General features: G+C 37.8%; 1 protein-coding gene across 7 annotated transcripts in view; it reads left to right on the top strand.

Annotated features, from left to right (window-relative positions):
* The window catches only part of Spef2 (sperm flagellar 2), a 188,934-nt gene that overhangs the window by 147,802 nt on the left and 25,022 nt on the right, over window positions 1-16,110 (top strand). For all 7 annotated transcript variants that reach the window (XM_058572081.1, XM_058572080.1, XM_046422327.2 and 4 more), the window contains 4 exons: window positions 2,390-2,543; window positions 4,707-4,835; window positions 6,473-6,611; window positions 10,074-10,303. In XM_058572081.1, the coding sequence (XP_058428064.1) occupies window positions 2,390-2,543; window positions 4,707-4,835; window positions 6,473-6,611; window positions 10,074-10,303 (652 nt within the window). The remainder of the gene's footprint in view (window positions 1-2,389; window positions 2,544-4,706; window positions 4,836-6,472; window positions 6,612-10,073; window positions 10,304-16,110) is intronic.

The following is a 16,110-nucleotide window of genomic DNA, read 5'->3' as shown; positions in this document are numbered from 1 at the left end:
ACCAGAAAAATGCATATTATGGTAATCATCATCATCTTCATCATCCTCATCATCATCTCCAGGTTGTTTACCAAGGAGATAAATCCAATTTTAAAGAAAATTGCTAACTTACTGTGCTTTGCAAGAACAGACTCAAAATTGAATTGCTTGCAATTTAGTGGGGAATGTTAACAAGCCTTTTTTCAGCTTTACCAAGAACTTCAAAGTATGGTATATAACATGAAATCCATTTTTATCAAAAGGGCAATTGTGGGAAATAAAACCTAAAAACAAAAACTGGCTTGTTCTCTGAAACCTTTTTGGATCCCTCCAAGGTGCTATTGACATTGAAGAAGCTCTGGGTTCATTCTGTGCACTATGATTATTTTAAAAGTCAAGCTATCATTCATAAACACTTACTGGGCATGCCCTGTGAACATAACACAGGTGTCCAAAGCTGTGGGGACACGAAAAGGACTGGGGCTTAGCTCTGGGGAGCTTGCAAACCCATTTGGAGGGTGGGGTGAAACTTAACACTCATGGGACAATTGGGGACAGTCACATACTAAGTCATGGGGTATGAAGTGGCCAAAATTGGAAGAGGCAGTAACTGACTGTGTGTCTCACCCACAAGACTGCAAGGGCCTTTGTGGTAGACAGTGCCTTATTCGCCTTCTGTTGTCTCCATCCATGTTCCTCTCTCCCTCATTTCCCTCCCCCATTCTCTTCAGAAGTAATATCAGGCTTGGACACAGCAAGTGCTCAAATCAATAAACAAACCCTCATTGACCCCCAGTTCCTCACTAGTTCTTTTATTGAAATTTTAAAGTTTTAAACTGTGTGTTGCTACTGCCTCCAAAGTTCATGTGTGTTTTCTTTCTTCTTTGGGATTCTTTTCTCAGCTCTCATAAATATCCTTTACTTCACTAGAAGCAGCTGGACTTAGTTCAAAAGGTTCAGTATTTCTAACTGCTGGAATGACCCTGGTGACACAAGTTGTGAGATAAGGGTTTTACACACACACACACACACACACACACGCACGCACACACATATTATGTGTTTATGTGCATATGTTTTTAAATGTTCATTTACGAATTGTAATTGTATATATTCATGGCATACACTGAAATGTTTTGATATTTGCATATGTTCTGGAACAATTAAATCATGCTAGTGACAGATCCATCACCTCACTTGTCATTTTTTGATGAGAACACTTAAAAAATCTACTCTTCTGTCAATTTTGAAAGATACAATATATCATTAACTGTCGTCACCAAGCCATGCAGTAGATTTCCAGAACATACTCCTTCCATTTAATTGAAGCTTTTCACCCTTTGACCAACATCTCTCCTCTCCCTATTCTATCCATCCACCCAGCTCTGCCCCTGAAAACCCCCATTCTACTCTCCATTTCTGTGAGTTCAACTTTCTAAGATCATACATAGATGCGAGTTCATACAGTATTTGTTTTTCTGTGCCTGGATTTTTGCATTTAGCAAAATGTCCTTTAAGTTCATCCATGCAATCCTGAGACAAGGTTTCCTGTAGCTCAGCCCCAGAAGAGAAGTGGAGGGATCCCTGCAGGGTCTGATCCTCCTGAATGGGGAAGGGAAGATATGACACACAACCCTTCTCTCTAATCAGGACACTTGTAAGAGTGAAAAGAGAGGTGTGCTGCAATGGAGAGGAGCTGAGTCAGTTAAGTACAAGAAGCTAGGAATTGTGAGGTTAGCCTGTGAGAGGGGTCATCCTCATTAGCACTGATTCTTCCAGGATGGTGTTAGAGTGGAAGGCCAAGATTCAAGTATCCACAAGCCAATTTGTGTAGGGCATGCATTCTCCAACAATACTTGGAGAGCATGAAAAAAGATGCATTTTATATGTATGGTTCAGATATATACACATTACATAAACAAATAAACTTTGGCAATATTAAAATTTCTCAGAAGAGAATTAAATTAAAAGAAAACATCAGCCAATCTCCATAGGATCTAATTGTGAAAAAATAGATAAGAAACACAGAAAAAGTGAAATGCCTTCATTGGAGGCCAAGAGAATAACAGGAACTTGGAGGAATAGCAGGGGTTAAAGTTTTAGAATCTGGGATTTTTTTTAAATGAATTTTTACAAAATATAGAATTGTCCCAGTCTGGAGGTGGCAATGGGGACACATAGGGATGCTCTGTAGACAGGGTTGAGAAATCAAGAGGCTACTTTCAGATGGCTGAAGTGGAACAGTATCTTGGGACAGGGCCAGAAAATCCTGGAAGTGTGTGTTTTGTAAAGATTGATTACACGGTGACAGTGGATTGAGGCTTCAAAGAAATCTAGATGACTAAATCCAAATGGTTTTCATGTTCCCATTAATGTTGCACTAACAGAAGTGTTGCTCTTACACAACTAGGTGGTGGCTGACATTCATCAGCAGCTCATGGAAGAGGAAAAAGAAAACCAGCCAGCAGATGCAAAAGAAAAGTCTCCTCCAATGGGTACAAATAAAAAAGCCAAAAAGGAAAAGGAGCCACCAAAGAAAAAAAAGGCAGAGAAAAAAGCAAAAGGTACTCATGGTTTTAGCACTCAGAACCCTGCATCCTTCTACCTCTCCTTGACACGTAAGGGTTTCCCACTTAACTTATTGGTCCAAATAGCTGGATGAATCCAGGGTGAAATAAATCTCACAGGCAATTGTAAATGTATTAAAAGAACTTCCAAGATGGTACCACATCATCTGGGAAATGCTTGCAAAAAGATTGTTTGCTCCAGCAACACCAGAAGTTTAAAAGCTCTGTGTCTGTAAGTTTCAGGGACATTTGAATTTAAGTGAGTCCTTTTCTCCTGGAGCCCTCTTGTCTAAATTTTTGCTTCAGAGACATGAAGGGAACATAAGAGAACTCAGGCTGGGAGAGACCTTCACTTAACCCTAGCTCGGGATATCTCTAGCACAAACCTTTCCCTCCCCCTCTGGATATTTCTACTTGCACACTTTTAGATTTATTTAGTAATAGTGGCATTCATTTTCACATAAATAGACATACATGAAATATAATTTGCTCCACTTCAGTCCCTAGTGCTTCCTTTTTCCTTCCCCTGCTACTCCCCCTGGTCCTTTCCTCTATTTTACAGGTCTTGTTTCTATTTATTTATTATTGTTTTAAATCAGCGCTTTATAGATAGACACAAAGGTGGAATTCACTGTGGCATATTCATATTCACCCTCCTCAGTTCCTTCCTTTTCCCATCCCTCCTCACACCCCCTAAGTCCCCTTCCTGTACTGTGCCATCTCCTCTCTTATACATTTTTGAGGTAACTTGAAGCAAGAAAAGGAAAGTGGGAAGCTCATAAGGAAAGTCACTCCACTCATCCTTACCATGATATTTTTATTAGGCACCTGCTGTGTAAAACACTCTATTATGGGTGCCAAGGACACAGTAGTGAATTAAAAATCAAGAACCATTAAAGCCATAGTCTCTATCCTGAAAGAACTGTGGTCTAACAGCAGGGACAGATGTTTGGCCAGTTGTTGCTTTTTGATAGGGGAGATAGAGGCACCTTGAGGAGAAGGCCAACCCATTGCATTGGAGTGGACAGGGGAACACTTCCCAGGTGGAGTACATTTAAGTTAAGCACTGAGGATGGAGGAGGGGGTGGTTAGTGGCACTTGAAGCAAAGAGAAGAATGGCATCTTAAAGAAGAAGTCACCACTTTAGTTCATCCTCAAACGGGTTAAAAAAATGATGCACCATTCAAAGGAGGAAATGCTTCTGTTTCCTTTAATGGAACTAGTGGTTGAGTCCAATTCCTTCATTAAATGTTTATGTAATAAGTGACATTTATGGTGGGGCGCCATGGTGTATGCCTATAAACCCAGCTGCTCAGGAGGCGAGGCAGAAGATCGTGATTTCAAAGTCCACCTCAGCAACTTAGTGAGGCCCTCAGCAACTTCATGAGATTCTGCTTCAAAATAAACCAAAAAAGGCTAGAGATATGGCTCGGTGGTTAAGGACCCTTGGGCTCAAGCGTTTGTGCCAATAAATAAGGCATGTGTGCCTTCTCTAGAGTCCAACCCTTTCACCAGACCCTCGAAAGGTTTGCTGAACTGAGTAGAATGGCATAAACTGGGTCTGCAATGGAACTGCACTGTCCTCTCCCATGGCAAATGCTGGCAAATTCTATTTTCCAGTTCTCCTATGAAATCATCAAAGTACTTGTAGTTAAGTGCTAATTAAAAGATAATTAATTAGGTTCCAGATTTTTGACAGTCATCTGCATTTTAGCCACATCTTCTTGAGGTTATTTGTTGGTCTTTTCTTGCAAATACTCTGCTAGTATAGGCAAACCCTTGTGGAATGGAATTTCTCCAGGTGACTAATGTCATCTGTTGTAATATTGTTGGGTTTTGATCTTTTCTGTCCCCAAATTCTGAATTCCACCATCTTTGGATTCTGTAATCATCTCTACACTTGCTGCACATCTTGATTTTTATGATGCTCCACAAATGGGTGTTAAATTTTTGAGTCCAGCCAAGAAACCACATGAAGAATTTTCAAGGAAGGACTATCAGTATTTCATCTTTCACAATGGGAAGACCAAAGTTCTCTGTCTCTTAATCACTAGAGGTTTGTAACTGCACAGATTTTGCTTTGGACTCATTTTGCCCAGGTACCCTGTGCATGCACTCATACGTTGGTAGTTTACTCAGCATGTTTCATCACCCCTTCAGGTAAATCACCACCTGTATCTGAACCACCTCCTGTAATTATGACAGCAGAGGAAATTGCTGAAATGGAAAAGAAGAATGAACTAAAGTTCAAAATAAAGGAAGAATATCTTGCTGCTCTACAATTCGAAGGTAGAGATGGGAAACAGCTAAGATAATGCTTTTCAGTAGAAAGTAGATTAGTGACCAATAGCCCCCAGCCAGCTCATCAAAAGGACAGTGTTCCCTTGGTTGTTTTCATTTGATCACAGAGGACCAGATTTGATGTAGAAAGGAGACAAAAAGAATCCTGAAAGGGGTTAGAAGAGCAAGGCAGCCATTTAAAAAAGAATAGAAAGAAACAAACAAATGAAAAAGAAAACCTGTGACAGTTGTTGGTATGATTTCACTGGATTAGGTGGGAGCTAACCAGAGTAAGTGGGTTTTACATTATAATAATTTAGTAAGTACTGACCAAAGGATAATAGGCCTTAAAAGGGAGTTTCTGGAAGCAAAGACCATAGAAGGGCCTGTCATGCATCTCCAATGTTCCAGGGCCTTCTGCCCTGAAGAGGTATTAGGAGAGTCAGCACCCGCACATCTCCCCCATGGTCTGTCTCCACACCTGAGTCCCCTGTTTTCCAGTGTGTTTCAATCTTCAGTTCCTTCAATGCATGACCCTCATTGTGACAAAATTCATTCATTCACATAGTAAAAGCTTATTGAATTCTCACCATATGCCAAGCCCTTGCTGAAGATACATACATATATATACAAGCAGAAAACAAACAAAAAATAAAGCTCATCTAGGAAAAAAGGATCATTAACAGCATGTTGTAATATTGCAGATACAGAATAACAGGGCAGGGGGTGTCAAGCTAATGTGTGAGCTGAACTGCAATTATATGGAGAAGCTTGCCCAGGGGACAAATTAGGGTGGGAATGAAGAGAAAAGTACACCAAGGCCGAGAAAGGATAGGGAGCCTAGTTAGTGACCTATGGTATATAGGGGCATATTCTGGGAAGGAATGACTTGGAAAATGGGAGACCAGACCACAGAGGGTCAAATAGGCCCTGCCAAAAAAGTCAGATTTTCCCTACAACAACTCAGAATTAATGAAAAGTTACAGGCAGAAAAGTGAAGATGATCACATCTTTTGACAAAACGCATGACTCAGAGGACTCTGGATGGTCTGGAGATGGACTTGGAGTTGAGGTAGGGAAAAGAAGTTAGAAAAAGCAAAGTCGACGCTATTATAAGAGTTTAAATGAGAGATAATAAGCACGCAGACTAGGCCAGAGACAATGGAAAACTAAAAAAGAAAGACTAAAAAGATAATTTAAAGGTAAAATCCTCAGATTTTATAATGTACCAAAAAAGCAATAAGCCCATAATTTTTTCCTGGTTTTAGCAATGATGAGAAATGTGATGACCTTGCCACCCCAAGCTTCCAAACTAGGGAGAGAATAAGCAAAAGACTTTGAAATTCAGAAATTGTCTGTGTGTTTCTTCCCATTCCACTTATCAAAGAGTGTATTGCCATCAAGTGCAATAAGTATATAGCTCAGGTAGAGTTTTGGTTTAGATAATTTCTCTAATGACTTTGCCACAGGTTACACTTTGCTTCTTAATGAGATGAGACATTACCTTATCTACACTGGTACATTAAAAGTACACCAACAGCTTCACAAACTGAAGCATGACTGGCTTAAAAGTAAATTGGGTTCATCACAAAGTTCAGGTACATATAATACATGAAAAAACAATCTTGATTTCTCTTTTTAAATAGAGACAGCTACACAGTTTCGACTTGAACTGATCAAGACAAAAGCACTGACTGTCCTTGAAGATTTAGTAACAAAGGCAGTCAATGTCTATAAACTCATGGAAAAATGGCTTGGTGAGAAGTATTTGAATGAAATGGCCAGGTAAAGTACTGCATGACTTTTAAAAAATACATTTCATTAATTCCTGTGCGCCAAAATTGACAAGGATTTTTAATGTGTTTACAAATTTAAATAGTTTACAAATTAAAATGGTCATTTTAGCCATTAGGACATCAAGTGTATAAACAAGTGAGCTTTACTTCGTGTTTGTATTGCTCCTTTCCCAACAGTAAATCATGTTTCGAAAGGTTTCATTGCAGTATCCAGTTTTGCATGTTATTTATGAATTCAGTTGTCTCACTGTTCTGTGGGAACATTAGTTTACAAAGTGACATATCTTTGCAAAGTGAGATAAGGCTTCACATCTTCTTTCTAGGACCATTTTTACCATCAGTGAGAGTCAAATAATGAAAAATTAAGAAGTCATTCACTGGAATGTTTTACTTAGTTAGTCTGATTCCCTGGTATGGGTAATACTTAAAGATGATCTTCCATTGAGTTCCAAGGGCTTCCCAAATACTCCCTGCTAGTAAGAATCAGTGAGTCTCATCCTCTTACCTCTCCCCTAGAGGTATAAAGAGGCAGCTCAGCAGAGTGAAAACACCCTTATCTGAGGGCCAGGAGGCTCCCTCCTCCAAAACCAGGAGTCCCACATTATCCAAAATTAATAGCATGCCTGATTTAGGCCTCAACAGCTTTATCTATGAAAGGAAACACTCCAACCAGGCTATTTCAGAGCTTTCTATTTTATCTAGATTCCATAATGCATTACAGTTTCCAATCAACATTTACTGAAAATTTAGAGGCTACCACCTAAATAGCGTTCCTTTGGCAAGTATTCTGAGAAGCAGAAATTACCCTCTAAAACAGCAGTTTTTAGGGTTTGTTTTCTCAGTCCTTTTCTCATAATGAAAGTTCTACTGTAAAATTTTCAGCCTAGTTTTTAGAACTGTTGCACCAGAGTAAAATAAATATGCTTTTGAAAAGTGGCTCACAAACTCAGTCTGGTAACTCACTGCAGTAATGCTTAACATAGTCTCACAGCAGACAGCCAAGCCAGTTCCTGTGAACCTCACAGAGCAGGAGCCCTTATCTCTGCTCTCTGCCTTCCATTTGCAAATGAAAACACATCTTCTTCATTTTTAGGATTCCTGGTTCCCATCCACGTTGCCATCCAGTGAATGGATATTATCCAGTGTACTCAAAGTTCTCAGATTTACATTGTATATACCTGCCCTCTGAATCTATAGATGCTATTATGTATTGTGACCACATATGGAAACTAAAAACCTAGGAATGCGATGAGAGAGAGAGAGAGAGAGAGAGAGAGAGAGAGAGAGAGAGAGAGAGAGATCAAATCCCTTTGAACTTCAAATCCTGTTTCTTATTTTCCTGGTATCTGTTCTCTTCCATTCTTGAGGTTACGCTTGGTGACCCCCAGTTTCCACTAGGTGGCGCACACCTGTTTGATTTCCTGGTTCTGTTTGGGTCTCAATCTACATTCCCAGGCTCTTCACTTATGTAAATAGCTACCAGTTTCCTTCTCTGTCCCCCAGCACAGAAACACCACAAAGCATAAAGTAATTAGCTAACACATGCTACGTGAACACTCAAAAAGTCAGCTTTCTGTAGTTGAGTTCAAGGGCATTTTTTTTTTTATTGAGAATTTCATTTTTATTGGTTTAAAATGTTATTCATAACTCTTCTATTAGTGTTTTTCCTAAATAACTTAATATTCTTGTTTAACTTAGAAAAGCCTACTTTACATCTCTATTTAATTCATAACATCTGTATGTTTTAAACAGATTTAATTTGCTTTCTAATAAAGTATACAGCATTAGATACACATTTATGTTGAAGGAATTCCTACAAATTTTCATTCTTCTGAAAATTGTATCTTTTGTTTTTGAAGTATAGTTTTAATGAACAATAATTTCTTATCAGAAGTTTGACAATATTAAATTATTTTTTCTTATCCAAGACACTGTTTAGAACCCAAGTGCTCAATTACAATCTGTCTTTATTTGCATTTTCTGACATTGCATTTAGTTATTTCCTTCATGAACAGCCTCAAAGTTAGGAGTGAAATAATATCCAAATAAGCATCCAATAAGTAGCATAATGAAGAAAACATAATGTGAACTCAAAGTATGAGTTGGGAAATAAATAAAATAAACACTCTAAAACATATTTGAATACGTGAGTGTTCATAAAATTATAGAGAAGAAAATTATGCTATTGGAAATTTTCAAATTCAGTGAGATTAGACTATATTAGAAAAAGTTGATGAGAAAATTACTAAAGATAAAAAAGACCCATAAATTACACATTAAGAAGTAAGTAATTGGAAAGAACACAACTGTGCTAAAGAAGTTAAACTTAATAGCTGAGAATTTTCTAGAACTAGACTAGACAGTTTAGAATCCACAGATTTTAGAAATGTGATAAATTCCAAGAGGAACAAATAAAGTAAATTAAAAGAGACATAAATTTAGTTGACACTTCAAGGACATTTTTGAAAGACAGCAACTAATATGATTTAAATTTTCAGTGTATGAGTACTTTGGTGCTCCTTATTACATAAAAGCAGATTGAATATACTTTTTCTTGTAATGTTCACCTATTTGTTCTAAGAAGTAAAACAAGAGCCTTTCTTCAATACAGTGGTATTTTATTTGTTTGCATATACAACTGTCCCAGTATAGTTGAAATCCATGACCTATGTGTTCTCACATGAGTTACCAAAAGGGAGGGAGTGACCTGGCTTTATCGCAAAAATAAGGAATTCAGAAAGCCTAGGTGACTTACTGTGGGACCCATGGCTAGAGTGTGTTCTGGATGAGTGCTCTCAACCCCAGTGTTCTTCCTACTGCCCCTTCGTGGTCACTAGCTGTTGCTAGTGGACACCCAATCTAGCTAGGAATCGTCCACTCTTCAAGAAGACAGCAACACAGTTGCAATGGATTTTATGCATAAGAGTGCTATTCTGGTAATTATGTCTTAGAAAACATCATACTCCTTGAAATAAAGTTAGAGAACAGTCATTATTCCAGAAATATATTTTCAAATTTGATTCACTTTAACATTTATCCTGACTCCAAATAAACTAATTACTCTAATAGTCATATTTTATATCTGCCATATCATCTTATTCTGGTTCATACTTAGAATGAAAGCTAACTTTTTAATACAATCATTCACATAGTAAAATGTATTCAATACTAATAAAACCATATCTAATGAATTCTCTTTTGTTCATCTTTATACAAAATGGATAGCCATTGGTTGTGCAATAAGCATATATTTTGTTTTTAATCTTCATGTATTTATACTCTAACTTCTTACAAAATAGACTTGAGGAAAATTTAAATTTTAAAATATACAGATTAAATCATCTAACTTAACTAAATAATGGGTTCATCTTTGTGTGTAGTCTTATAAGTAAACACTGTTAATCTGAAGTATGTTTAGTGGAGATAACTCTACTCATTTTACTGCTTTCAGTGTGGAAAAATTAACTGAAGTAGCTCGCTATCACATTGAAACAACTACAAAAATTCAGTATGAGCTTTATTTACACCAAGAAGACTTCTTCATTAACGGTGACATAAAAGTCTTCCCAGATCCTCCTCCACCAGTACGTCCCCCGCCTGTAGAAAAGGAAGAAAATGGCACTCTGACTATCGAACAGCTTGACAATCTTCGAGAACAGTTCTTCGATATGGCACCAAAAGGTAGGGTAACTATCATGACAAGAACACCAAATAAGGTTAAGATTACCCAGGATGGCCATCACTTGTCTTCAAGTGAAATCAGCTCTGTTGGATGGCAGGACTCTAGGATAAGCCCTGGCTTTGTTCTAGTTTATTAGATGTTTGTTTTGAATAATGTTGATCTGAATTAAGCACACAGGAGACTCACAATCATTGAACGTTGTGGCACTCCTCATTCCTAGTAATTCTTCTCTCCTGTCCTCCCCCTCCCTTCCTAACGGTCAGTAAATTTGACTGTTGCTCCATCTGACATTTGGAAGATAGCCTATGTGCACACTTGTAGTTTAGTTTTGGCATTGGGACTATGAGTTTGTGCTTCATCTACTCTGCGAAGGAAACCTCCCTCAATGCTTCATAGACTGCAAGTAGAACCAAATAAGTATTAACAAATTTGTCTAATTAATGAATTTGTTCACATGTATCTGTACATGTTATTTTCTGCACACAAATTCTTTAATTCCTTCACATTTTAGCATTATGACTCTATAGCTTCTGCCCAGGCTTTTTCAAGTCAGCCTTTTCCTACTTCTAGATATTCTTCAAAGAGTCCCATCGGTCAATAGCACATGTAATTCTGACCCATCATGTAGGATTATCATGTCCACATTTTAGGATTAAACACAGTCACAGAGCAGTTGAACAATTTGCCTGTGGTCATTTATCATTTGGAACCCTGCAGATTCAAAGTTCTTGCTCTTTCTCCTTGAACTAAGTTGCCTTGCATAAACAGGTTGACTTTATCTTCCAATATCTCCTGTTTATTGGGAAATTATCGCTTTTCCCCAGGGAGGAGTTAATGGACTTTAGAATTAACATGTTGACTCCACTTTTTAAAACTCCCATAATTCTAGAAATCCACACCAAATACATTGGTAGAAAGAACATTGGTTCAAGTCTGCAGGCTTCCTTGCCAAATTCATCCCAGGGTCTGTGTGAGGCCATGGACTGATTTTTGTCAGCACATGAAATGGGCTTCAGCAGACTTTATGTCTCCAAGATAGAAAAACACTCATATCCACTGTGATGGACTCTGACTCGGGTTGGCAGCATCTGGGCATGAAGCAAGTGTGGTTGTCAGCAGGTATCAAAAAAAAAAATCCTGGCTTGGAAAGCTGGGCCATGAAATCTCCTCAGTCCCCAGTCAGGCAGAGCCCAGCCTCTTCTGGGCTGTGTGAACTTCACAGTGCCCTTTCCTTATAGGTTTTCTTTTTGAAGTGGCTGTTGCTCTTCATTTTCTCCATGCTACTTTTTACATACAAAATAAAAGGATACATGCAAAAAAGATTGTAAAACACAAAATATGATTTGATTTAATCTGACAATATGGTGACTAGGAAGAAAACATCTAGTGGAGAGGTAAAAACTAAAAGCTCTTGGGTATATCTGATGGAAATGAATGTTGAAAATCATCAGCCACTGATAATTCCTTTGGAAAGGACTCTAGTACTCATGATTATCATCATAATGCACTCTGGGATCCACCCTCAAAATCAGAGCTTGCATTTCAGATAAAAGTTTAAAAGTAAATAACAAGTAATAACTCTAACTTGGCACATGAATTTCTTAGAAGGTGAGTTCTAGAAAACTTCAGAATAAAAAAAATGTCAATAGATAACATTTTTTTCTGTTTGCATAGTATGATAGGACAGTTTCCAGACTATGAAAGAAATAGGAAGAAAGAAGAAAAAAGAAAGTGGGAGAGAAACAGGGAACAAAATAGTTATAATGATGAAAAGAAAACCATATGCCCATGGAGCTTAGAGTATGATTTGGAAAGTCAGACAAAGAAGAAGAAAACACAAATAAGTTGGGTTCTTTCTGGGACAGAATATGAACTTTGTAAAAGTGCTTGAGAATACAAAGCAAAGGGGAGTCAGTATGCAGTGGGTGAAGGTGGTCAAGGAAAACCAGGTGGAGCAATGTGTTGGAGGGAGAATGGAAGGGAGTCATGAGTGATTTGACTAAAAGTGGTGGCACCCACCTGAAATCCCAGAGACTCAGGAGCTGAGGCAGGAGGAGCACAAGTTCATGGCCAGCCTGGGCAACTTAGTGAGCCCCTAAGCAACTTAAGAAGACCCTGTCTCAAAAGAAAATAAAAAGGGCTGGAGAAGCAGCTCAGTGGTAAAGCACCCGGGGCTCATTCCCAGTACTGGGGGAAAAAGTGATTTGGTAACAAGGATGTAGAGGATATTTAAATTTATTGGAATTGGCTGCTAGAAAACATGGTGTAGCTATGAAGCCTGAGTGTAGGAGGACATTAGGGGAATACTCAGGAGGCTGCTCTCCTTGCTTCCTTCCCCAGATGCATGAACTACAGGCAAGTCCCCCCAACCCGTTCAGGCTGGGAACTAACCCAATTGTCAGGATAACAGTCATCATTAAAAATGAATTTACAAAGCTGTAAAATGCTGTGGGATTTGGGGATTTTGATGACTCACTGTGAGCCATAGTCTGTGAGCAAACAGTTTAAATGTTTTTGCTGTATGAGTTCCTTCATTCCATCTGGAAAACATCATATGTTGCTTTTTAGTTATATGTAAAATTATTACTATGCTGTTGGGTATTTTATCAGAAGTATTGTTCATTGCTATTTTTTTGTTTACTGTAAAAAAAAGGGAAAGATGACATTACATTTTCTGAATCCCAGAGTCATCACACAGAATTAGAGATTCTCCACTGGCACCCCTCAAAGTCAGGCTTCAGATGCTGACCTTGTCCTACCTGAGGAAGTCTAATAATTCCCACTCACCTCTTCTCTCCGTTTTTCCAGACACCACAAAATATCCTCCTGCATTCTGTTGCTTTATTCTTCTACCCTCAGTTCTGCAATTGTTAGTCACTGCTTTTAAGGATACCCTTTCACCTTTTGGGGAGGGTGGAAGGTCAGGTTTGAGGGGACACTGATTTTATTCCATTATGGTGACATTTGCCAAATGTTCTTTTTAAATAAAATACATAGCTTTTTAAAATTTTGTGGAAGTATAATGTACATCCAGAAAAGTATACTTATTGGAAATTTACAGATTGATGAACTTCTGAAAACTGAGCTCACCTGTGTGGGCTGCACCTAGCTCAAGACAAGGAGCAGTCCACCTGGTGCACATTTCAAATCACCACCTTCCCCTACCCGAAGGTGACAACTAGCCTGACATCTAACAGCACTGATTATTTTTTCACGTTCTCATGATTTATATAAATAGATGAGATGATGTGATTTGTAACTTTTTGATCTGACTTCTTTGGTTCAATATTATTCTTGAGATCCATTCAAATGTAATTGTAAGTTGTTTATTCTTTTTTGCTGTATGTTATTCTCTTGGGGAAATCAATATATCACAACACATTTACCTATTCTGCCATTGATTGACATTTGGGTACATTTGGGTGTTCTCTTTTAATTGCACATAGCAATTATATATATTTAATAGATATAGCATGATATTTTGATAGATGTATGCAATCTGCATGATCAAATTAAACAATTATCATGTCCACCACCACAAACATTTACATTTCTTACATACCCATTTATCTTTTAAATGAAGATTAATTAATCTTGTTCCTTCCAAGACCTGGAAAATGGTCTTCTATAATGTTTTCCATTGTATTTACCTTAGAATTCTATATTTTTGAAAAACAATCTTCATTGAAGAGAAAATATATTATAATATGATGTGCAGATGGATTATTTCTAGGTTTAAAAAGTATATATAGTTTTATATAACAGTCATTGTTCTATCAGGAACACAATAAGACTTTTAAGGAAATTAATAGAGTGTTGATGTGTTAAATAGTTTGCAACTTTTAATTATATTGCACAAATAAAATTACTCAGTGAAATGGTAACCTTTGATTAAAACAAATGACTTAATCCTTAAAATACTTGCAAGTAGCTAGTACCAGAATAGAAAAAGAAAGAACTGAAGCTTAAGGGGCTTTTTGCCAAGTTTAGGTTCGCCCACTTGAAAATAAAAATCTTCATTTAAAAAGCCCTTACTAAAAGTAATGCAATAATGTCTATATTTAAATGCATCATACATCATAATGTTTATATTTTGACCTTTTCTGGTCAAATTCTTCCACCGGTGATGATTCCAAATCTCCTTTTGTAAAGGTAATAACAAAACATAAAATACCATTTGTTATGATTGTCAAAATATATCAGAAAAAAATGACCTTATGCATGATACCAAATAAAGATCATGCAAATTGCAATGAAGATAATTGATTATGCCTGGATTTTCCCAGCAAAGATCCATCCAGATGTTAGACTCATTGGGAGCATCTAGAGTAAGTGACAGCCAGCTCTTCTTCCCACCCACCATCCCAGAAATCACTCCAGTGAATATATTTCCAGCACAGAGTGAGAGAGTGAATATTTTCTGAATTACGTAGCCAATTTGGAATGGTCACTATGTGTCAGGTTCCTTGCTAGTCTCTTCCACATGTTCATGCTCTTCTCCTCCACCTCAACCTGTGGGATGGCTTGAGGCAGACAGCTCTTTTTCAAGTCCACTTGTTGGCAAAGACCATCATATAATCTTAGGCAAGTTACTTAATATCTCTCTACCTCACTTTTTTTTTTTTTTTTGGGGGGGGGCAGTATTGGGGATTGAACTCAGGGGCACTCAACCACTGAGCCACATCCTCAGGCCTATTTTGTATTTTATTTAGAGACATGGTCTCATTGAGTTGTTTAGCACCTTACTGTTACTGAGACTGACTTTGAACTCAAGATCCTCCTGCCTCAGCCTCCCTTAGCCACTGGGATTATAGACGTGTGCCACTGTGCCCAATTGCCTCACTTTTTCATCTTTAAAATCATAACAATGATACTTATTTTATGGAATTGCCATGAAGATTCAAGTAATTAACATACTTAAAGTTCCTAGAAAGTGTATAATAGGGAGAATGTACAATTTAAGTGTAATAGAAGCCATTATGATTTAATGATGTAATTATAGTGAATGTCACATTAGTATATAATTCATAAAATTGTACAATATTGATACAAACTGTTTTTTTAATTTTTAATTGTAGATGGATACAATACCTTTATTTTATTTTATTTTATTTACTTTTATGTGGTGCTGAGAATCAAACCCAGTGTCTCACACATGACAGGCAAACATTCTATCACTAAGCTACAACCCCAGCCCACAAACTATCTTATTATCTAAAATGTTAGCTTATTGTCCTAAGGGTGCAAAGACCCTAAAAAGCACCTGAAATACTAGCCAGAGTACATCCAGAAAAAAATTATGCAACAGCTAGAATTAAGCGATAAAAATAATGTGGCTCCCTGGGAACATCCAAGACAGAACACTCATTTTGTGTGCCACAGTGAGCTCCGGGTAGGTACATCTTGTCTCAAAACATCAAATGCCAAGTACATCATTCAGAAGACAGCCTTTCTCCAACAGAAGCAATTTGTAGTCTATTGAAACTAGAACACTATAACAGTGTTCCCCTGTACCCACTTAAATCATAAGAACTCCTTTTCCTTGTAAACCCATCAGTCCTCCATGAAACAACTGTAGAGATTTCGTCCATAGTTATTTAGGCTTCTGTTGAGGGGCTGTCTGAAGAAAACGCAGTCCAGCAAATTCAGCATCCTTACTCGTTCTTCAAAAGAGGCAGCATTTAGGTGCCCATGGCCCGGAACACTATTCTACACACTGACAGGACCTCTGCCTTGAACCCCACTTAGGAGGAGAGACTGTCGTTTAATCACTGGTCTCAGAGATGGAGGGTAAACATCCTATGCT

The sequence above is a fragment of the Marmota monax genome, unplaced genomic scaffold (assembly GCF_021218885.2).
Source record: "Marmota monax isolate L192 unplaced genomic scaffold, Marmota_monax_Labrador192_F-V1.1 WCK01_AAM20220418_F8-fsc00077, whole genome shotgun sequence".
NCBI lineage: Eukaryota > Metazoa > Chordata > Mammalia > Rodentia > Sciuridae > Marmota > Marmota monax.
The sequence above is the reverse complement of the archived record's forward strand: the minus strand, read 5'-3'. Positions and strand labels throughout refer to the sequence as shown.